Below are 22681 nucleotides of genomic sequence, written 5' to 3' on the forward strand. Positions count from 1 at the left end.
AAGCAGGCTAGCTAAGCAAACCAACTGCCTCTGACTCAGATGCTGTGTTGACCGGCCAGCTAGCTACCTGAGGCTAAATGTACCGCTTCGCATTGACTCAGTCGTGTAAGACCGCTGTGCCAAAACGATCAACAGCAGTAGCTATACTGCAGAAGCGATAGGTATCATAGCGTTGGAGTCAGGTAGAGTTAGCTGGTCAACGGTCTGAGTCTAACTAGACAGTTAAGATGCAAGACATGCTGTCCTCACTAAAGTTCTGAGAGACATGTTTGTTCCTAACAACCTCACTGACGAAATAACAGTTGTTTGCATTGTTTTTCTGTTTTCTTGTGTTACAGTATTTGAAGAAAAGAATTCCACAAAATCCCAAATACCAGCATGTGAAATCAAGGCTCGATACAGGTAATATTCGCACCAAGAAACCAAGTACACTTTCCATATTCATGTAATTGTACATTTTCCCACTACAGTATATGTTTTTAATTGTACCTTGTCTTCCTTGTCTAGCACTTTAATGATGCTAAGATACTAGAGTAAGCTAAGGAGTTTAGATATGATAGGGAGCATACAAAATGAGGTCTCATATATCATTTTATACATTTCAGGATGTAACTGAAGAATAAATACACCCATGAACATTATAAACAAATTTCCTCAGTTTTCGCTGTCTCAGTTTTCTTAAAATGATTAGTAGTTGAATTTACACGTATCACATTATATCTTGAGGTAACGTTTGGAGAACTCTGCAAAAAAGAAAATATGTTTTTGAATACGGCACTCGGAAAGCGTACAGGTGGCAACAGAAAGCACGCACTGAAGCCTTTTCAAGGCTGATCGAGCAGTCCAGTCACATTTCCCAGAGTTTTACTCTGTTTCAGCACCACACCACTAGTGCCTGTTAAGGAGGCATCTTGAGTGGTATGGTGCTCCTGATGTATGTGGATGATTAGATATGTATCACTTTATAGTAGGCAACATATACTCATATGTATGTACAGCATACATTTTTGGTCATTAATTATGTCTGCAGCCATGCCACTCTGTAATCATCTTCTGCCAAACAGCTGTGCCAGATGGGGTTGGGCTTGCTTTGAACGTGGATGAAACATTTTCTGGGAAAATTAGGGTCCTGCTGGAAGTGCTATTGGCGGGGGAGGAGTGGTCCTCTCGACCAAGTCAAATCCTGTGTGCCTGCGCCATGATGGGGGTGTCCTTCAGATGACAGTTTACATCAAGGCCCCTGACTGGCTGTGGTCATTAAAGGCCGCATGGCACTTAGTGAAAGAGCAGCTGGTCAGTGTGCTGGCGTGATTCACTCTCTGACCGCCTGCATCTGGCCATCTTGTCACCCTCACGCTACAGCTGATACCCCGGTGCTCGTTCGGCTCTGCTGCTTGAATAAAGTTTAAATGAAATGCTTCTCGTTATTCCTCAGGTTGCAGCCTGTTAAAATACATGGAAAGACTGGATGAGATCAAGAGGAGTAAGTATAATCTTCTAGTGGAATTCTACATGAGGGATGATGGCGGTCAGGAGGATTTGTGCCCACAATTCAGTACGGTGCCCAGATGTGGCGAGGGGGTACCATGTAAAAATGAATGTGGCTTTGTATAAAGAAAAAAAAATACAACATTACCTCAGGTTGCTTAGAGTAGCTCCTTATTTCACACGCTAATCAATAAAAGGTTGGAAGGTTGGTGTTTCTTCAGCCTTGCTGTGGTGTTAACTGTAATTTGAATGCAGATTCTCAGCTCTGCCTCAGCTCATCACCTTTCGAATTCAGTTGTGTCGGCCAACCTGAAATTGGAACAGGTTGCAACTTGGAGGCACACCAGCGTATTTATTTGATTTATTTTGTTACAATGCGCTCTCAGAGCAAATAGGAGAAGCTCTGTGCTACTGATATTTGGGAGACCTGATTACCTGGATGTTTGAGAGAATAACCACTTTGTCCGTGATTACAGCGTTGTGACAGGTTGTCCCAGTTTCTCAGGGGTAAGAAACACTGTTTCCTTCATGAGGAAGGAGGGGGATTGTTTTGTTGGTAACAATCATTTCTCTGTCACCCCTGGAAGAGGAGGCATTGAAAGCGCTCAAGCTTGCGTGCCGGTGCCAGCCGGTGTTTTTGAGAGGCAGGGTGAGATAGTGAGGAGGGCGGACGTGAGAACGGCTCAGCGTGCAGGTTAAAAGAGGGATAGGGGCAGCCTTGTTCTGCTGTGGGAGAGCAGCTTTGGAGAAGTCCACACGTCAGGTAGTTCCCTTCCATGTGTACTATGGACAGCGACGCTGTTGGGCTGAGTTTTAGCAATATGCTGGAAGATGAGGAAGACCCCCAGAGCACAGAGTGTCAGGACCCAGGTGAGATCGCTGGAGATCAGCAAAAGCGAACAAGGAGTGATGGGACTCAAAATAAACTCCTGGTCTTCCTAGGGGAATTTTGTTGCTAAAAGTGCAGAATTGATATTAAAGTGCATGTGCTTTTCTTGGGTTTAAAAATGGAGGAAATGAAATAAACATAAATTTGTTTATTTCAGATTGCCGATATAAAAAGGGTGAACTCTTCAAAAGGCTGAAAGTGACAACATTTGCTCAGTTGGTAAGAAACATTTGCTGACAATACTCACGTTTTGTGTAGTATTTGTATATGGTGATGTTGTTAGTGTAGCTACTTACACATTTCCATTAGTAGATGATGAAAGAAACATTAAACCTTTAAAGAGTCATATAAAATCTTGTTAAAACGTGCTGTGGGTGATTATTGGGCACAATTTTTTTGTGTCCTAATTCTGTTCACACATCTCAATCTTTGTTCATCAGGTAATCCAGGTTGCTTCAGTGTCTGATCTGAATGACGTGGTGATAGATGGAGAAACATCACGGCTTTCGGGTAACAGCATATTTCCCTTATCATTACTACCTACATGTTTCACCGGTGTAAAAGATGGTGACTGGTAAAAGAAGTGTTCATTTGTCCACATGTGTCAGGAGTAATAGATTTTACTGTGGCACACATTTCCGTTGAGGATACTGATGTCCTGTCGCAGTATAATGCTTATGTGTGAAACCTGTGAAGAGGCGTTTATAGTGTTGTAATGGGAGACAAATGGAAGAGAGCCATAATGGCTGTCGATCACAGAGAGTAATGCCGGCTCTCCCACCTGCAGACAACATCTCTGTGCTCTCCGGGGGGGATTCAGAGCGCCTGTCGGAGAGGTCCAATGGCTCTCCCCACAATCCCTCTCCACAGCTCAACAACAACAGCGAATCCGGGGACACGGGCTTCTCCCCACGATCGACACTGCAAAGGTATCCCCCTTCCAGCATGGTAACTCTATCCCTCACTGGCTCCTGTGTGTTCAGCCGTCTGTCCACACATCTGAGCGAGCTTTTCCCCCAACAGTCCCAGCTTTGTGGGAGCATAATGACCTGGCCTCCGGCAGGCCTTTTCTCATGGCAGCCAGCTCTGGCTACAGCAGCAGAACAAAAGCTGAAAGCATAGAGCTCTGTGAGCAGTCACAGGGGTATTATATGCACTGGTAATGGGGCTGGCCCTCGTGCGCGCCCGCTGACAGCGCTGTGCTTGTGATCGCGCAGTGTGATAAGCGGCGTCGGAGAGATGGACCTGGACAAGAACGGCCAGCGGAGCGGGAACCTGACCCCAGAGCCCAGTCCCAGAGTCGGAGAGCTGCCCTACCCCGACTGCCCCTACCTGCTGCTGGACGTGCGGAACCGAGACGACTACGACCAGTGCCACATCATCAGCGGTAAGGGCCAAGATATACCCCAATACTCAGTGCCACACTGTCAGCGATAAGGTTTGACATGTAGCCAAATACCCAGTGCCACACTGTCAGCGATAAGGTTTGACATGTAGCCCAATACCCAGTGCCACGCTGTCGATGGTAAGGGCAGGCATATACCCCCATTCCCAGTGCTACATCATGAGCTCCAAGGGCTAACATGTAAATCAAAACCTAGTGCCACGCTATCAGTGGAGGGACGATATGTAGCCCAACATTGCCACATCATTAGCAGTAAGGGATGGTAAGTGCCCCAGTATCCAGTGGAACACTGTCAGTGGTAAGGACCAATTTGTTTCCCAACATCCAGTGCCACATCATTAGTGGTAAGAGCCAACATCCAGTGCCACATGGCCTGTGGTAAGGGGTAATATGTAGCCCACAATCCATCCATGTAAGGCAGCAGTGTGGTGGTGAATGAACGCTTTAGATTTGATAACCAACACTGCCATTTCACTTTCAGCAAGAGGTTCACCTGATAGGCTTTAGTAACTACTGTGTTACTCGACACTGTCTAAAAATACAAAAGCTCTGCTGGAAATCTAGGCTAAGGGTGTCTGCCAGGATAGACAAACAGTGTTGTGAAACCTTGTTTTTGTTCAAAGTTCTTTTTTCCTTTTTTATATGTAGTTTTGTTTAGCAGTACAGAGGCAGATGCTTGTAAATGTCCATGTGCAGAACAGCAAAAGCTGCTCCTGAGCTCTGACTGGAACCCTGTTTTGCAGCATACAGTTACCCAGTTGCAACACTCTCCCGCACAATGAACCCATACACTAAGGAAGTGCTGGACTATGTATCCTTTGATACGGGCTTGAATTTGGCCACTTACAGGGGAAAATGAGATTATGGTCATTACCACGTTTTACATACAGTAGCACATGCTGTGTAACTGTCTGCATAAGCATTGAGAAAGAAACTGACTAGGTTTTAATAATGTGTGTTGGAAGCAGTGACAGAAATTATACACCAGTGAACTTTGATGTCAGTGCCAGTAATTGATATTAAGTCATTATGACTTGGGATTGACTACCTTATCATCTTGAGTATTATGAAACTGTCATACCTGCAAACAGGACAGCCTTAACTAAAACACCCACAGAAAAACGCTCCGGGCAAGATAATCATTCTTTATGATGAGGATGAGAGAATCGCCAGCCAGGCCGCCACCACCATGTGTGAGAGAGGATTCGAAAACCTGTTCATGCTGTCAGGAGGTGAGCTCTCACTGTCTCTGAGGTAAACACTTACATGTGGGTGCTTTGCAGTCTTCACACTCTGCTGTAGGCTCTACAGCTGTGGGCACAGGTGTGGTATCCACGCAACTTGTGCTGCAAATTATAGGGACGTGATTAAGTTTATTTGGTAAGCCCGCATATATTGGGTACAATTGGTAATTGTAGTATAGATACTCCAGACTGTGCATGTTTGGTGTCAATATTGCTTAACATCCATACATGTGTAGAGAATTAGTAATATGAAAATGAAGTAAAAATTATATGAAAATACTTCTCAGAATCAGTTCAGTGTGCCCTAAGCTGTTGTGTTGTTGCATTGGCTGTAGCAGCAGTGGTCCCAACCCATGCAGATGCTGGATGGAACTGTTTATTTCTGTCAGGGTTGAAGGTGGTCGCTCAGAAGATTCCGGAAGGCTTGACGACAGGCTCCATCCCGGCGCACTGCCTCCCGTCTCCCACGCCCACCGGGGGGCGCAAGCGCCCCGCCCCGCCTCAGGTGTCCCACCCGGCCGAGAAGAAGTGGCGCTTCACCTCGGATGATCTCGGCAAGATCCAGATGCACCTGGAGGAGGTGCTCGTCCCCTCAGACAGCAGCAGTGAGTGCAGCCAGCCGAAACATCCACAGTCTCGCAGGGCCACAGTCCAACAGGCAGTAGAACATAAGAGTTTCAGAGTAAAAACAGAAAACCAGACGCTGTGGCCCTGTGTGGCTGGAAGCCCTTATTCCACAGAAGGTGGCTAGTCTGGAGTACATGTCTGCAGTTGCAGGATAATATGAATAAGCATTTTTGGGTAAGGGAAACAGAGATTTGCGCTAAAACCTTCAAAAGCTCAAACAGCAGGACTGTAGGAGTATCATTTCCTGCTGTAGGAGTCTGTAGTGAATCACTGGCATCCTGAAACATCCGGCAGCTCTGTATATGCTCTGCTGTAAGAGACCGCTGAAGTTTTTTTCACATTGATACGTGCTATGCAGATATGCATTATATAATAAGTGACTAAACAAGATTGACATTTTCATGCTGCCCATGCTCTGTGTGTGTGTGTGTGTGTGTGTGTTCGTTCCAGGCCGGTTGAGCCGGATGTCCATGAGCAGCGCCCAGTCCAAGGTGTCCAGCGCGAGGAGCCGGCAGGACAGCGCCAGGTCACAAAGCAGCCGGCCCTGGAAGTAGCCCCTGCACTACAGAGCACAGCACCCCACCAGTGCATCAGAGCACTCCACTACTGCATCAGAGCACCCCACCAGTGCATCAGAGCACTCCTGTACATACATACATACATACATCCGATACCCTCTCATCTGACACCCTTTCAGCTCTCTCCCTCTTAGGGTATTGCTGCATCAGCTGCTGCAGTTCTGTTTGAATGTGCTGCTTTTAAGATTGTAAAAGTCATCCTTACCCGTCGATAAGCAAAGGCCCTCTCTGTGTTTGATGAGCAGCTGTGTTTGTTGTTATACACAGTGTCTGGCAGCTCTTAACCTCCCTTTGAAGACTGGCTGTCTGCATGCTGTCAAAGGAGGCAGTAGGCAGTAAGCCTCATAATAGCACTAAGCAGAGCCTGCTCTCTGCTCTAATGCTCCCAAAGAGAAATATTTGCACATGTAGCAGGCATGATGATCCCTTAGGTTCTTCACCAGAGGGAATGAAACCGGCTCTGTTTTATGTGCAAATAGGCTTTTGCGTCCTTTGAGTAGTAGAGTAATGTGCTGACACTTCACTCCTATGGCCTCACATTTTGGTTCTGCACCTACCTAACAGTAGATGTCTGTGTGTGTGTGTGTGTGTGTGTGTGTGTGTGTGTACACGTGCGCGTGCGCGTGCGTAGTTCTGAGTAGGCCTGATTATGCATTAACGCCTGGCTGTCCTTTTTTGTAGTTAGTGTGCAGATTCATTCAGAAAGTATTGACTGAATCTCTCTCTCCCTAGCAGTTTCACAGATGGTATTGATGGTATTATAGTTCATTGTTGTGATTCATCAGTGTGTATCAAGAGACAATCACCTGTCTGTTGAAGTGATGGTAGTTGTGTACGCTGTCCTTCACTAAAGGCTTTTACAGGAGATACAGGAATGGAAGGCCGTCCAGCAAAGCTGATTTGCAGCGTGATCTGCCTGTGCAGGTAGTTTCAATTACTCCATTGCTGTGTGAGCGTACCACACATGCACTGCAAGCATGATTCATTTCTTACTTTCCAAAAAAAGAATCATTTCTAAAGATAAGTTTGACAGCAAAACACATTAGAAGAAGGGATATTATACAGTCTTACTTAACATCGTTGTTTTAAACCGTAATGTCATTCTAAAGGATAACCCAAATCTAACATTGAATATACATCTGTAAGTTAAATACGAAGTAGACTGGCACGGTTATGTTTTATTTTAAAAATATTTATAGATAAAAAGGAGAAACTATTTTTGAATGGATATTTTCTATGCCTTAATTCCTGTGAAGTTTTGAATATCCTGTTCTAAAAAGGCAGGTTTTTTTACCATTACTGGTGTGCATACTGGGTTTTCAGACCTGATGTGGTGACTTTATGAAGTACTTATCTGACTGAAAACTCACAGAAGAACATGAGTTGGAAAACAGTTTCATAATTTGCAACATTTTAATCATATGCAGTGCTTAATCCAGTCTCTTGGAGGTGACAGAACTCTAATTGTGACCTGGAAGACTTACATGTGTCACCTGAAGTGGTGCGTAAAATCAGAATAGAAAGATCAACTCTCTCTGAGGGGAAATGCATTTTATTAGATTTCTGGTGGGCAATTATTCAACAGTATTAAAATGCATTTCTCAGTGTGGTGGTAAGTTGTAGACACAGTTTTTATGTGTAGAACAAAGCCCTGCCTTTGCTGATGCCTAAATTAGGATTTGGGGAGGGAAGAGGAAAGGGCATTTTACTGTTACTATGGCAAAATGTGCACCATGTTGAAGTTGAGGTACTGTATTGGACCAGTTGCAAAACAGTTGGCTAAACAGATGTTTAATATATCTACGTGTTTTTCAGTACATTTCAGGTTACCAACTTCATTTTAACATGCTGATTCATCAAGGTGTCTGTCTGTTTAATAGGTCTTTCATAAACTTGTTCTATGAAGAAAATAATAGTAAGTCTTGCAGTATGATGGTATATTTACCCTTTCTGACAAAAGTTCAATTTTGTATATTTAATGTTTAATAAAGCACATGTGTTTTAATTATTATCAAGATCAAGATTTGTCATTTGGATGTGTGGATGTATTTTCCGGTCACAAATGGCAGAAGTCTCTTGGGATCAAAGAACAGTGGCTTCACGGGATGCCAGCGGAAAGTTTATTGGTGATTTTCTCCATGTAAATGTGGCCCTGGTCTCCAATTAATTGCACAAGCGAAAAGACTATTGTAAAATTATCCAAGTGGTAATCTGGACGTTGCTATTGGCAACAGGTTAGCCTGAGCCCGCACTGTTCAGTACACGTTGTCCTTGGTGTGCTCCATGATGGCCATCAGGGCCAGCCAGGTCTCCTGGGCAGTGGGGATGATCTGATTGGCCGGCAGAATGAAACCATAGCGACCGGTGTCTCTCAGCTCGAAGGTGTAGGAGTACTTGATGCCCTGGTTGTAGGTCCAGTCGATGGTGCCACCGCTTGCTTGGTCTGCGGGAAAAGCAAATGAGGTCTGTAACCTCAGATGACCAGTAGGGCGTTTGCCTTACCGTGTGTGAGGCTGTGTAGATGTGGTACTCACAGATGGTGTTGATGATGCTGCCGTATCTGTAGCGGGTTCCGTACAGAGAGGCCAGCTCAGTGATAGCCTTCTGGGCAAGGGCATGCTGTGAATGTATGTCGAGATGTTTTTGGTAAAGGCACATTTGTAGGGGTAAGAGAGACAGTGAAGGTTTCTTTTCCATATAAAAACACAGGAAGAGTGTTTGGTTGGATGTACCAACCGTTTAAAAATCAGCCTTTAAAGTGAGCCACTGATGTGGATGGATTTTTGCTAAGTCTAATTAAGCATTTTAAGCTGTTTTCCAGAAAAACAGTTCAAGTTCCACATCACGTTTTACTACAGTTTAAACACATTCTACGACTGCTAACCTTTCGTAAAAAATTCTGGATGCTTTTTATTCCTGATAATTTACCGTTGCTATAATAAACTACCAGTGTCTGAGAAGCAGCGTATCATCCGTATCCGTATTATCAGGTACTGTGGCACTGTGTAAGACCATGAGGGAGTCGGACTGAATCCGTTTGGCTCACCAGCTCGGCCTGGTCGCGGGCGGGAGTGCGGGTGTACCCGTAGGGGTACAGCAGCATCTGGGAGTAGCTGTGGATGGACACGAAGGCCTTGAAGTTGCGGTGGGAGCTCACGAAGTCCACGATGGAGCTGACCTCGGGCTCGGAGTGAGCCCTGGGGCCCCGGTAGGTTTCCGAGCAGGGGTTGTTGCTGGCGCCAGCGCCTGGCAAGGGGAACACACACCTTTAAACACACCTTTACAGATACCCCAAGCGGAACGCAGTTTTAAGAAATGATTCAGAAGCACTGAATTCTGAGCAGGATTATACATTATTGGCATTTAGCAGACGGTCTTATCCGGAGCGACATAAACGCTCACAGTTTTTTTTTTTTCAGTACAGGCAGAACTTGAGAGATGTCTCTCTGTAGAAATGTCCTCTCACACAGTCATGTAATAATCCTACATAGCAGCCAATAATGGCATAATAATGGGCTACTGGTCCTGATTTTAGATCTGCTTGGGTTCAGGTGGTTAGGTTTAATTCACTTGAATACTGGAGTATATTTTACATCGCGTGATAGTTGTCCATGTTAAGAACTTAGTGGGAGAAATGTGTAGACAGAGATCTGTTGCATGAAAATAAAAAGGACTGGAGAGTGTTCACCTATTGCTTTTAGTGGTAGTTTTTCCTGTTCAGTGTTAAGTGTTTAAAGCAGTCACGGTGTACCTCCAAAGCCAGCATCCCAGTTTCTGTTGGGGTCCACTCCCACACAGGAGCTGCCAGAGTTTGGCTTCCTGGTCTTACGCCACATGCGATCCTGTACAAATAAGTGAAAACAAGCCTCCGGCTGTTAAAGGTATCGTCTGAGGTTGCAGATCCTCAGTCCTGTGATGTCCTATAGCAGTACTGCAGGACTGACCTGTGTGCAGATAGATATATCTAGAATATTAATATGATAATAATAACAATCCAACAGCTAACGAGTGTGACTCACGCGGCTGTGGGTATAGGCGTAGCCATCAGGGTTGGTCACGATCTCGAGGAAGATGTCCATCTTGTTGAGGATGGCGGTGAGGGCGGGGTCAGTGCCGTAGTCGGTCACAATCTGTACGGTGACAGACAGCGTTGAAAGGAGCCCTTGTGACGTTAATCTATCATTGGATTTTCTTCCTGCGTGAATTATTTGAAGTCGTTCACTAAAGTGGCATGTTTGAAGTGGAATGCGCTGGTATTAAACACTTGTATTACACTGGTGCTGAATGGGTTAATTCATAAAAGGGCCATGTGCCTTTGCAAACAAACATGTAAACGAACATCCTTTAGTAAGAAGGAATAATGTAATAAGCCTCTGGTGCTGTTATTGTGGAAATAACCCACAGAAAAGTGAATATTGAGAATACATTTTAGGAAATATGTTTTTCGCTCAATGAAAGTATTGCCATTTTGGCAAATATTTCAGATAATTATATTTTCAATAGTATTTGTTATTTTTTCTTGGGCTGAATGGCATAGTTCTCAGAATATAATATTTCATTTCCGTATGGCGAGACAGCATCTCAGTTGTCATGAATCAGTTATGAAACCGCCTGCCAGCTGAGTTAGGTAGGAAGTGTTGCAAGGTACTGCAATGCAGGCGAGCATCGTGACATCAGAACTGATTCAGGCCTCAATTCAATCTAATTGCAATGGATGTGGTCTTCAACTCTGAGCTGCGAATTCAAACAAATTGTTTTATGCATTTTCAGAATTCTCACATAGCATATTTTGACTGTCTCAGCAACCACTGAGCTCATTAAGCTTGTGTGACTATTGAAAGACATGTAAGAGTTACTTAAGTCGGTTCAAATTAAGGAGCACAGTGCAGTTCAGTTGAATCTGGGCTGCAAGCTGTCTGAACACTGTATCAGTGAGGTCCAGTAAATGCCATAAACAGCATCTGAAGGAAGACCAAGTGACGCAGTACCTTCTTTGCAAACCAGGTGCCGCTGGCCTGGGTGACCCATTCTCTGGAATGGATCCCAGTGTCGATCCAGATGGCAGGGCGGTTGGACCCACCAGTGCTGAACTAAGAGTGAGAGAGGAGACATAACCACTGACCATTAAATGTGAGAACAGCTGGACACTCATTTTACAGTTGTTATTTGTCATGTACATGAAATTACATCTGCAGCTGAATTTGTGGAACAAATTCAAGCAACAACCAAGCCTATGTGGCTTTCAAGGTTTATAAATACTTGGTTCATGCAGACCTCCAAAAACACTTTTCCAGGGTTTTTATGTTCCACCCAAAGGACATTTTAAAACTTTTTTTTTTAGGTTTTAGTCACTAGGCTGTGTTGGCTTGTGTGTGCAGTGGGAAGATGTGTGCCTCTGGTGTATTTAAATGGTGAAGTAATGTGCAACGTACACAACTGTGGCTCTGTGACTTACCTTGAGAACGTACAGAGGGCGCTTCTCATAGCTGCTGCCGATCTGGATTTTGCTCACCAGGTTGGGGTTCTCATACACCAGCATGTCCATGAAGCTGTAGATCTGAACTCATTACAGAGAAGAGATACAGGGGTTATTCTCTGGTAGCTGAAACAGGACCATGTGGTCACATATAAGCAGCGCTGGACCTTTTTTCCCCATGTCGGTAACAAGTGCCCTTTTTTCTGGTTTTGAGTGGGATGGTATGAATGCAAAACTCTACGCTCATTTTTTGCCCAATACCCTGTTCATAGTTACGTCCTCATCTAGCTTGTTTATTCAGTTTTAAGCCATTTTAAGAGTTCCAATGAAGGTCTGAGCTGAAGGTTGTATACCACATTCTCATGGGTGTTGGAATATGCAGAAGTCTAAAGCTGTAGGGCCAGTGGGTTGCTAGTGGCCATGTGTGTGTGTGTGTGTGTGTGTGTACCATGCCATTACAGAGTGGTGGCCCCTGAGTGCTCTGGGCTATGAGGGCACTGACCTCACTCAGGCTGTGGTAGTTGGCGTAGTCGTAGCTGTCGGTGTTCCTGGCCTCCACGGAACGAGCAGACTGCATCTCATGCTGTTCCTCATCCAGAACAGCCTGGACCACAAGAGGGACAGATCACAGAGTCAAGGCTGCAAGAGGTGCGCTATTTTTCCACCTGGGTCTTCCAGTTAGCATTGTTATACTCAGAGCATGTTAATATGAAGAAAGGTATGTTCGGGGCTGTATAAACACTTAGAAATGTGGCTGTTGTAGATCAGACTCTATGTGAGGATTAGTATCATGCAGGCTTGCTGCTTGTAAGGGTAATTGCGTAGAACACTAGCTGTTGTGTGCTTGTATTTGAGCAGTGAGTTTACAGATCTATCACAGTATTGTAGTCTACTCTGCACATGTGTTCTGGCTGGTCAAGTTGCTTCTGTGATGTTCATCTAATGCACCTTACCATGATGGATTAGGGTGTCTGCCAAGTCGTTACATTGAGAAAATTACATTAAATTGCATTACATTAGGAAACAAACGATATAGTAGCAAAAAGGGTGTAGCATTCCACCTACTGGTGAAGAACACAGGTATGAATGCCTTTTTAGTGGGCACTCACATTTAATGAGCTTAGACTGGCTCCATACTGCATGCCATGTATGGTTGCCACAACTATCCTCTTGACAATCCGATTTGCATCAATGTTTTTTTTTTTTTAAGTTGTGCTGAATTTCGACGCTCTTTAGAAGAGCTGCAGTCAGTCTCACCTGCAGGTCTTTGATCATGATGGAGTACTGGATCCCGTTGGCTTCCAAGTAAGCCTTGGCTGCCTGCAGGCTGTGGAAGGGGACACGGATATCCACGGGCAGGGAGGGGTGAGCAGGCTCCTTCCAGAAGTCCAGCTGGAAGAGAAAACGGGCTCCTTTAAAACCTGAATTTGGAACTACACTACCATAAGCTAGGTTTAAGGCCACCCTGAAGACTGTCCTACTTATGAATAATCAATATTCAACATTGCACTCATCATTCGTAAAACTGTCAGAAAGAGTTCAGAATGAGGCCCAGAGAAGGTATTTATTTGGCTGTACAGTACCATGAAAACAATCAGATCAGATACACATGTTGTCCTACTGTAGTTACCTTATGTATTTCCCTACCAGTGTAAGACATGTTATATTTTTTCATATATATCAGTATTATTGCTGTCTGTAGACATACCTGGAGCATGTCCATTTCAGCCAGGTCCTGGAGCAGGGAGATCTGGACCTCATCCTTGGCGGTCACTCTCAGCACCTGATGCCTGTAATCATTCCATAGTGCATCTGGTAACGCTTTAACAGTACGAGTTAAGCTCCCCTCTCTCACTGGCTGACAGGCTAGAAATCTCAGCGAATGACATTGTTCCCCCTTGCATTGGCCACATATTCCAGCAAATGAGGAAGCAGAGCACCACACTCACATCTGCCTCGCTTGCTTTCGAGGGCATTATAGTGTATGACCATACAAGTGTATCAGTGTCTTAAAGTAAACTGATTTCAGTCAGGTGATAACAGTCGTAAAATGTTATTTTCATTATTAATACTGCATTACTGAGTGGTCTTGTGCAGAGGGTACTGCTCAGACTCCAGTTTGCAGACCACTCAGTGAAAGCATGTACTTCCCTTGAGTTGAACTTGAGCATGTCATAGCATATGCCTTGGGCAGTGGTTCTTCAGGCAACTGTCGGAGAGGAAAATTTCGATGGCTCACCCCTCGAAGGTCTCCTGACCGAAAACGGTCGCAACGAGCGCAGTCAGCAGCAGCAGCCCTCTCATGGTGAAGAAACGGGACAGGCCGCGGCGTGCACTTCCTTTTATACCGGCCGCCGCGTCACAACCTTGCACTCTGGAAACCAACGTGTCAGTGTCCATACAGGCCAACTCCTGCTGTGCAAATTCCCACACTGCCGCCGCGTCTCAAGGTAATGCCTGCGTGAAGCACGACAGCGAGAACAAGCGGCAGATATAATCTCGATTAGTTTTTCCATTAAGTTTTTCGCTGTTGACGTTTCTCTGCCTCGGATGTCAATTTACGAGATTCGGAAAGTGCCACGGAAGGAGTGAAGAGTTTGCAGTTTTAAAAGGCTGCTGTTTCCTCAGCTAGCTTTTACGTGATTTATCCAAGATTAACCACAATTTTAGCCATATGTACCATATTAGATTTTCAGCTATAACCACTTTTGTAATTTCCCCTTTTTTGGTTAATTAAACTTCAGCAGCTCCTATATGTCATGGGATTGGCTCTTGGAAGATCTTGAACTCCAGCCTTAAAAGAAATTACTTCTCTAAAACCTCTCTTAAATTCTCTAAGCTTGTAATTATAGGTTTAAGTAGAACCCACAGTCCCTAAAGTGAGCCTGGAGCTGTACTGCTAATGAATGATTATGGCTATCGTGGGTAGAACACAGTCTCTGAGGGACCGGTTGGTCTGGCGTCCCGCACTGCCATAGCTTTAGGGGTCTCTACATCCAAATCTGACATGTGGGGGAATGCATACGCTGCACAAGTGCTTGCTCCACATTCTGGGGTTGGGTAGTTACGCAAGCAGTGAAGCCCATTGCACTTGCATCAGTCACCCTGTGTTAAGTACTGTGTGGCATCAGTTTAAGTGTGTTGGTAGCATGTTGTCGGTTTGTAAAATACAGAGCAGTAGGGCGGTATGACACTGATTCCTTTGCTAATCTGTATCAATTTTCCATACTCTCTGGTGTTATTGGCAAAAATACACTGTTTATATTTGGTTGTTTGGTGAGTCTTTCTGATGATTATAATTGTCCAGTTTGGATTCCCATCTACGTGGTTTATTACTTAGTGAAAATTGTTTGTAAAGTGAATTGTTCTCTCTGTGCAATGAATTGTGGTTTTAAAACCACAGTGTGTCTTGTAATCTCACATGGACTCAGCCTCATGACACATTCGCAGAATATTTATTTGTTCAGTCATTCAGTCGCTTTATGTAATCAGGCAGATAACAGCAACAGCTCGGAAAATGAAGGCAAGGGTGTTTTTCTGCGGCAACAAAATGATTAAATACGAGTACAAGTATTTATTAACAGGGGGTAGAAGATAGACAAACCATGAGATGCGAGTTTGTGTGTGTGTGCGCGTGCATGCGTGCATGTGTGTGTGTGTGTGTGTGTGTGCGTGCGTTTGTGTGTGTGTGTGTGTGTGTGTGTGTGTGTGTGTGTGTGTGTGTGTGTGTGTGTGTGTGTGTGTGTGTGTGTAGCCCCGGATGCTGTGTTTAATTTCCCCCCAGTAGAATGAATGATCAGTTGAATTCACCCCAAGGACGATCAGCGTATTTTTTTCCATCATCAGGAGCATTTGAGTGGAGAGTGAAGCCATTTGACTTACCCCTGCTTTCAACAGGATAAAAGCAAGGCATGGCTTTGGTAAAGAATGTAATGAGAATGGGAATAAGACTCATAGCTCATCATTATTTTTCTCTGTGTTTTTCTCATGAACTGTAAAGCGTCTCTTATTTCAACAGGTCTGTTTCCCACAGTCAGTTTTGCGAAACCTTTCTCTGAGACCTCAAAACAAGGCGGTGAAGAAGTGGTGTGATGTTGCGCTAAATTGGGAAACAGCTTAGAACGTGGCATGGGCACATGTCTGTGCTGTTACCTCATCGATGTGCAAGAATCCACACGAGACACATGCCATTTCTCAATGCTCGGCTTTATTTCAGGGATGACATGAAGTGCACGCTAACGCGTGTTGCTAATAGGGGTGATCCCGCACGTGCTCCATAATGGTCAGCAGGGCCAGCCAGGTCTCCTGGGCGGTGGGCATGATCTGATCGGCCGGCAGCAGGAAACCGTAGCGGCCGGTGTCGCGCAGCTCGAAGGTGAAGGAGTACTTCAGCCCGTTCGCGTAGCCCCAGTCGGCCGTGGTGCCACTGGCCGGATCTGAATGATAAACAACACCAGATCTCAGTCCTCACTGCGTTAGTGTGAGCTGTGACACAGAGACAGGGCAGCCAAAATGGCTTCTAGTGTAGACACTCTTCTGTACAAGCGTCTGCTCCGTTATTTTCACATTGTCTCTTAATTAGACTAGGTAAATCAGTACCTTGGACAGCACTTATTGCATTCTTTCTGTTTATTATAGAGCGGGCAAAATTGGCCCCTGAACATGTTTTTTTTTTTTTTTACTACTTATAATCTACTGCTATCACACATCAGATTTTATTTAAAATACTACTTATAATCTACAGCGAGTTCACACAGGAACGTGTTATTAAAATTACTACTTAAAATCTGCAGTTAGTCCATCAGGAAGATTTTAGTAAAAATACTACTTATAATCTACAGTTAGTCTACACAGGAAGATTTTAGTAAAAATACTATTTATAATCTACAGCTAGTCCACATAGAGAACTTTTAGTGGAAATACTACTTAAACTCTATAGTTAGCCTTAACTGAGAGCTTTTAGTAAAAATACTACTTATAATCTACAACTAGTCCAAACAGGAATAAAATAAAAATACTGCTGATCTCAGGTCAGCCCACACAGGGTGAGCATGCAGGGGTAAGCGTACAGATGGTGGAGATCATGCTGCCGTAGGTATACTTAGTCCCGTGAAGGCTCTCCAGGGCTTCCACTGCACGCTTAGCCAGGGCATGCTGCAGGAAACAAACAGGAACATTTAACCCAGGGACCAATCAGCAGTGTGATGATGTGTTTGGAGAAGTGGAGCAGCGGCTGCTCAAGGTTGGAACTGTAGTTGAGGTACTGTGTTTGTAGCCTTAAGTAGGACGTCTCACTTGAACTGCTCCATTTCAGAGTTATTTAAGTCACTTTGGAGTAGTGCTTCAGCGAAGCAAATGAATTATGTAATGTGAGTTACATTGTGAGCGTAAATATGTGACTGTGATTGGCAGGCTGCCTCACCAGCTCGTCGGCATTGGGGGCGGGGTCGTGGGTGTACCCGTAGGGGTACATCAGCATCTGGGAGTAGCTGTGGATGCTGATCATGGCCTTGAAGTTTCCATGGTCTAGGATGAAGTCCACGATGGATTTGACCTCTGACTCAGAGTGGGCAAAGGGGCCCAGGTAGGTCTCAGAGCAGGGGTTGGAGCTGGTTCCAGGACCTTCACAAGCAATTTAAGGGGGGTGATGAGACTTCTTCTGGAGGACAGGCACAATTTGTTCCAATACAGAATGTAACATTAATTATTGAGGAAAACCTGTACTTGTATTTAATTACTCTGTGAGGGTCACCCTGCACTTTTTCTTAAATTAATCATGTTGCAGAAAAGGTATATTTAACCTTAAAATCAACAGATATATTGGTTCCATGTATATTACTGCACTTACAGTGTACAGATTTGTGTATTACTGCAACAAAAATCTTTTTGTTGTAGAGATATTTTTTTTTAAATACGGGGCATTACTTTCTCAATAACCCAATAATTAGCATAGTGAATTAAAGCTCATTTTGATATGCAAAACTGGTACCTCCATAATTTGCCTGCCAGTTCCTATTTGGATCAACTCCCACACAATCTGACCCGGCGTTGATGGATCTGGTCTTGCGCCACATGCGGTTCTACCAGAGAAAAAGCAGGCAGGGTAAATAAGCTTGATACTCCGTCATACGTTTACAGATGGTGCAGCCATACCATGTTGTGAAATTCAGTCGCGGTGTGCACATAACCTGTGGTCACCTGGTTTAGAAGAAGTTACCCAATATTCCAAGGGAGCGTATTTGCAATGCATTGTTTTCCTTCCTGCTTGGCACACGATCACATATGACAACAGCGAAGGGTTTGTACGTGGTTCAGGATGTTTATGTGGAGATTTAACAGCATTTAAGGGAAACCGCTGTATCATCTGAATTTTGGAAATTGAGGTTGACTCAAAGGGACAGAGCTCTGCAATCTCTGATCGCACTTTTTTACTTTTGCAATTCGTGTGTGACCATATTGCAGAAGTGGCTCGATCTTGCCCTTACAGAGGAGTGGGTGAAGGCGTAACCATCGGGGTTGACGACGATCTCGAAGAAGATGTCCATCGTGTTCAACAGCGCGGTCACCGAAGGGTCCCGACCGTAGTCGGTCGCAATCTGAAAAGAGCGGAGAGGACCGGACTGAGGAGCACATTCAAATGTAAGGAAACAGGACCCTGGTTTGGAGTATGCCGTATAACACTGTCATTAGGTACGACGCAGTCATTTCTGATTGGATGCAGAGAATGGTGCAGAAACCGCTGCTTGCCTTCTTTGCAGTCCAGATCCCAGTAGCTGGGGTGATCCACTCACGAGCGTGAATCCCAGTGTCCAGCCAGATGGCCGGTCTGTCCGCCCCAGTGCTGAACTGGGAGTACAAGGATCAGCAAACAACGGTTAAATATGCATCCAAGGCAGGATTAATGCAACTACATGAATGGAATCCATCAATTACTTGCCAATCTTATAACCAGAAAACTAACAGGTGGTGCCATGTAGAGAAAAGTATTATTCACAGCAGTAGTATTCACTGTAACAGACATGGCTGCCCTACCTTGAGCACGTGGAGGGGGCGCTTCTCGTACGACTGCCCGATGGTGATTTTGGAAACCAGGTCTGGATTCTCAGCCACCAGGCTGTCCATCCAGGCATAAATCTGTACGAGGGAAGGCAAGGCACAGCAGAGTGATAATCATATTCATAGATACCCAAGGTCTGGAGTATTTAAACAGGCTCAATAGCTGAAAAAGTCCCTTTATGTCCTCAAATTGTTCTAATGTACCATTTTTATTTGACTGGAGCTTGAAATGCATTTGAAACTCCCTGGAAAAAGTAAGTTAATTTTAAAAATTAACCCTAAGGATGGCGTTTAGCTGGATGTAAAAAGCACACATCAATGCTTGGCCTCGATTTTATGTTTTCATTGAGTAACCCAAGTTGCTTAAACCATAGAAAAGAAGCAGATTTCCGTAATCAACCTCTTACAAAATATTCCCAGGGTTGTCTGCATGTAACAGGACGAGTCGCTTATGAGTACCTGTCTTTCTGCTGCAGCATTGTGCTGAGGTTGTAGTGGTGACGCAGTCATGTGTCAGGTCAGTGGGTGGCTTTAGCACGCAGGGTCTTACCTCCTCCAGCGTGTGGTATGAGGTGTAATCAAAGCTGCCCGTGTCCCTCTCCCTTTGGCGGGAGCGATCCATGGCTGCCTTCTCCTCGTCAAGAAGAGCCTTTTCAGTGACAGGCCAGATATAAACCACATCAGCTCAGTGAATGATAGCAGGCTTAACTGAAAAGATCAATGCACTTGCTCTCTCAGGTGTTATTGTAATTCCGTTGTCATTATAAATATATTCTATTGAACTGCCTTTCCAATGCATAGTCCTGAGGCCTTTAGAGCCTCTGATTGATGTCTGGGATTCCCTTGAATTCCCTTCCCTTCCGTGAAACAAATTTCAAGTTGGTTAGAGCGTGTTTATGCATTAGGCCTGATCTGGAATGAAGACTGCAAATTTACTGTTCTCTGTCGCTTAAAATAGTTAAAGACATATCCTGTGTTTGTTTGCTTGATCACATCTTGCACCTGGCACATATTCTGTTGTGAGACAGTAGTCAGGTTGGACAATGTCGGATAAAAAAAAAAGTAGCGGCTGGCAGACATCAGGGTATTTGCATGGTCAGAGGATTCGAGGCTGGCAGTACCTGCACATCGTGGATCATGACTTCGTACTGGAACCCATGGTGTTCCAGGAAGGCCTTCACTGTCTGGAGGCTGGAGAAGGGAACCCGTACGTCCACCACCGGAGACCCTCTGAGTGGCTCCCGCCACAGGTCCAGCTGTCCCCGACATGGATCCCAGTGTCAGCACATTGGGTCTGAGTGTCTGTATTTACCCACTAGCATTTCTTTTTGCACAAGGACTTTGAACACAGTACTGATACTGTGTTAAATGCTTACATACAGCATAAGGGTCAGTTGGCTGAATATAAACGTTGCATTTACGTGACATTATTGTCATTTAGCATACACTCTTGTCCAGTGCGACTTACATAGGTTGCAGTTTTACATGTTACCCAATTTTATAGCTGGGTATTTATTGAGGCAATTCTGGGTGAAGGACCTTGCCCAAGGGTACAGCAGCAGTACCCCAGCGGGTAATCGAACCAGCATTCACCATCCACCTTTCATTTACAAGCCCTCCTTACCACTACACCATACTGCCACCCCATAAAGTTAGTGGTACTTGGATGGGGACTGCCTGGGAGCGTCACGAGCAGTAAGGTTTTACTGGTTCATTGGCTTCATGCTTACAGTGCCTGCCTTGACCCTTAGAGGCTCTCCACTTAACACTCAGCATTAAAAGAAATGGGTTGTGGGTAGCAGCCCTGCAATAGACAGAGGTCCCGTGGGGGTGTACATTTACAGCAGGCTTGTTCACACCACAGACAGCATGAATGGCTGTCGCCCAATTCTCTTGGCTCAGACACAGCTTTACTTTCTAATGTAGCGTTTAGCAGAATTATATTTTGTGAACTGAGGAATGCTCAAAGAATTCGAAGCAAATGCTTGAAATATATTCTACCGTGCATTGGAAGGAACATAAAATTAATCCTAACATGTCTGAGAGGGCTGAATTCTGTGGGTAGTCTGATTTTATTATTTGTGTATATCGATGCAAAGCTAGCTGATGAGGTCTGGTATAATGTATATTACTGGGCTTGTGGTGGAGCAGGTGGTGCCTTACCGAGGTGGAAGAGACACAGAGAGTAACCTTTACCTGCAGGTGCTTCTCCTGCTCGTAGGTCTGCTGCAGAAAAGCCAGCCGCTCTTCATTGGCCGCTGTGATGCGGAGCACCTGGTCACTAAACACACGCAGCATCAGCATTCACTGCCTAGCCTCTGTTTCCATAGCAATGCTTTCAGCAATTCACACCAAATTTAGTGCCTCATCATCAACTGACAAGTTTGATCACCTCATAGCGGGATTGATAGTTCAGGCCTGAGTAACGTATCGTTTAACGCTAATTTCAGCTCTTTCATTCCTGTGTTGACAGATGTGAGAGTCCTTTCTCACTCACTGAATTGTCAGTGATGCTTAGCTCTCTGCAGGTTAAATATCAATAAAATAACACAGTTTCAGACCTGGCTGTCCCTAGACATACAGACATAATGTGTTGATTGAGATTGATTTGTTGTTTTCCCCGTGTGCTTAGTCACCTAACTGGATAAAGCAGGTCCAATTTGTCTGAAGCACCATGTTTTTAAGGTATTCAGTTACTGATTAATTGAAGAGACACAGGCCATTTCATACTATTGACAGTAAGATCATTTCAAGAGATCATTTTAATTTGTCATGCTATCGGACAGTAGGATTATTTCAAGAGACCGTGCCTATCTCATGCTATCGAACAGTAGGATTATTTCAAGAGACCATACCTCATGCTATCTCATGGTATTGAACAGTATTTAAGTGTGCATGGTTATATTTAGATGAAAAGGCAGACGAGTGACAGTGACTCTTACCCAGTAAAAAGCTTGTGGCTCAGAGCGGAGCCCAGCAGGGCGCAGAAAATCACGAAGGCCCTCATCCTCCTCCTCATATGACCTCGTCTGAGCTCCCCCTGCTATTATATCCATCCTTATCTCCCCTTCAAGGCTGGGGGCTTGTTTTCCGTTCATGTTTGGTAAAATTCCCACACTCAATTAATCATTGATCAATAAAAAGCGCAACTTGCAGAAATATCTCAAAGCTATGAACACACATTAGGAAGTATTAGTGGAAACCACAAACATGAAAGAAGAGCCAACATGCCCCATGCCCTTTAGGGATATTTGAGTGACACGTACCTTGGTATTAGTGATGAGTCTATGATAGGCGCTGGCGCCCGATGCCAACCGGCTACCGTGCCAAACCAGAGACTCCAGCTTAACAGCTGCTTTGCGGAGGTGCTGTGTGCCAATCCCCTCCTCCCCTCTTCCTGCCACAGGCCCTGTTCTCCTGCACCACACACACCCGCAGCTGCCTGGGCACCACCGGGGTCTGGCCCTGTGTCAGGAGCTGCTTCTCAGAGGAGTCACACCGCTCCAGGGGACAGCCGTCACCGTGGCGAGGCTGTCAAGTGTTCTGATCAGTTTGACGTTGCTGCATTTTTCCTTCACTGTTGTGTTGGTCAGGAGGTCTCCATAGTATTCCCATGTCCATATTAATATTGGACCATACAGTGTGACCGTGTCCGTATTAGTGACATCAACAGCAGTGGAGGAACTGAAGAAAGGAATCCCATTATTGCGTGCGTAAGGATGTTCATGCCAGGCCTTTAAAGACTGTTTTGCTGCATTGCTGTAGCTTATTTAATCAGTTATCTTAGATGTGCCATAAGGGCCTTCTCCAACATAAAGGAGACCAATCCCTGCCCTCATCAGACCCCGATTTAATCACTTAACTGGCATGAAACACAGTCAGGTGACAAGTGTCACTACAGAGCTGAAGAACTACTGA

General features: G+C 44.8%; 3 protein-coding genes across 3 annotated transcripts in view; 1 reads left to right on the forward strand and 2 right to left on the reverse strand.

Annotated features, from left to right (window-relative positions):
- Positions 1–7343, forward strand: part of LOC118772025 (centrosomal protein of 41 kDa-like) — a 32309-nt gene extending 24966 nt beyond the window's left edge. Inside the window, exons 2-11 of the mRNA XM_036520263.1 lie at positions 339–402; positions 1436–1483; positions 2535–2596; positions 2818–2887; positions 3165–3306; positions 3595–3764; positions 4526–4593; positions 4900–5014; positions 5416–5631; positions 6104–7343. Coding sequence (XP_036376156.1) covers positions 339–402; positions 1436–1483; positions 2535–2596; positions 2818–2887; positions 3165–3306; positions 3595–3764; positions 4526–4593; positions 4900–5014; positions 5416–5631; positions 6104–6207 — 1059 coding nt within the window. The 3' untranslated portion in view covers positions 6208–7343. The remainder of the gene's footprint in view (positions 1–338; positions 403–1435; positions 1484–2534; positions 2597–2817; positions 2888–3164; positions 3307–3594; positions 3765–4525; positions 4594–4899; positions 5015–5415; positions 5632–6103) is intronic.
- A 234-nt stretch (positions 7344–7577) lies between these two features.
- On the reverse strand, positions 7578–14011 carry LOC118771869 (carboxypeptidase A1-like). The gene is made up of 11 exons (XM_036520001.1): positions 13947–14011; positions 13416–13497; positions 12965–13099; positions 12210–12311; positions 11687–11788; positions 11220–11321; positions 10251–10361; positions 9983–10073; positions 9278–9477; positions 8766–8850; positions 7578–8674 (listed from the first exon to the last, which is right to left on the reverse strand). Exons 1-11 carry the CDS (start codon positions 14009–14011, stop codon positions 8487–8489), a joined length of 1263 nt encoding a protein of 420 aa, XP_036375894.1. The 3' UTR covers positions 7578–8486.
- A 1944-nt stretch (positions 14012–15955) lies between these two features.
- Positions 15956–21770, reverse strand: LOC118771733 (carboxypeptidase A1-like). The gene is made up of 11 exons (XM_036519739.1): positions 21706–21770; positions 20960–21044; positions 19885–20019; positions 19314–19412; positions 18740–18841; positions 18455–18553; positions 18193–18303; positions 17697–17787; positions 17130–17329; positions 16777–16861; positions 15956–16143 (listed from the first exon to the last, which is right to left on the reverse strand). Exons 1-11 carry the CDS (start codon positions 21768–21770, stop codon positions 15956–15958), a joined length of 1260 nt encoding a protein of 419 aa, XP_036375632.1.
- Between the last annotated feature and the right edge of the window lie 911 nt (positions 21771–22681).

Source organism: Megalops cyprinoides, chromosome 25 (genome assembly GCF_013368585.1).
Source record: "Megalops cyprinoides isolate fMegCyp1 chromosome 25, fMegCyp1.pri, whole genome shotgun sequence".
Taxonomy (NCBI): Eukaryota; Metazoa; Chordata; class Actinopteri; order Elopiformes; family Megalopidae; genus Megalops; species Megalops cyprinoides.

Bases quoted from the DNA above. Each gene is read 5' to 3' on its own strand.
- LOC118771733 (XM_036519739.1), bottom strand. From the start codon at position 21,770: ATGAGGGCCTTCGTGATTTTCTGCGCCCTGCTGGGCTCCGCTCTGAGC. The intron at 18,842-19,313 runs GTAAGACCCTGC...TCCCTCGTACAG, and splicing joins CATACCACACGCTGGAGGAG to ATTTATGCCTGGATGGACAG. The intron at 18,554-18,739 runs GTAGGGCAGCCA...TTGTACTCCCAG, and splicing joins GCCCCCTCCACGTGCTCAAG to TTCAGCACTGGGGCGGACAG.
- LOC118771869 (XM_036520001.1), bottom strand. From the start codon at position 14,011: ATGAGAGGGCTGCTGCTGCTGACTGCGCTCGTTGCGACCGTTTTCGGT. The intron at 13,100-13,415 runs GTATGTCTACAG...TTTCTCTTCCAG, and splicing joins CTGAAATGGACATGCTCCAG to CTGGACTTCTGGAAGGAGCC. The intron at 12,312-12,964 runs GTGAGACTGACT...CTTGTGGTCCAG, and splicing joins TCATGATCAAAGACCTGCAG to GCTGTTCTGGATGAGGAACA.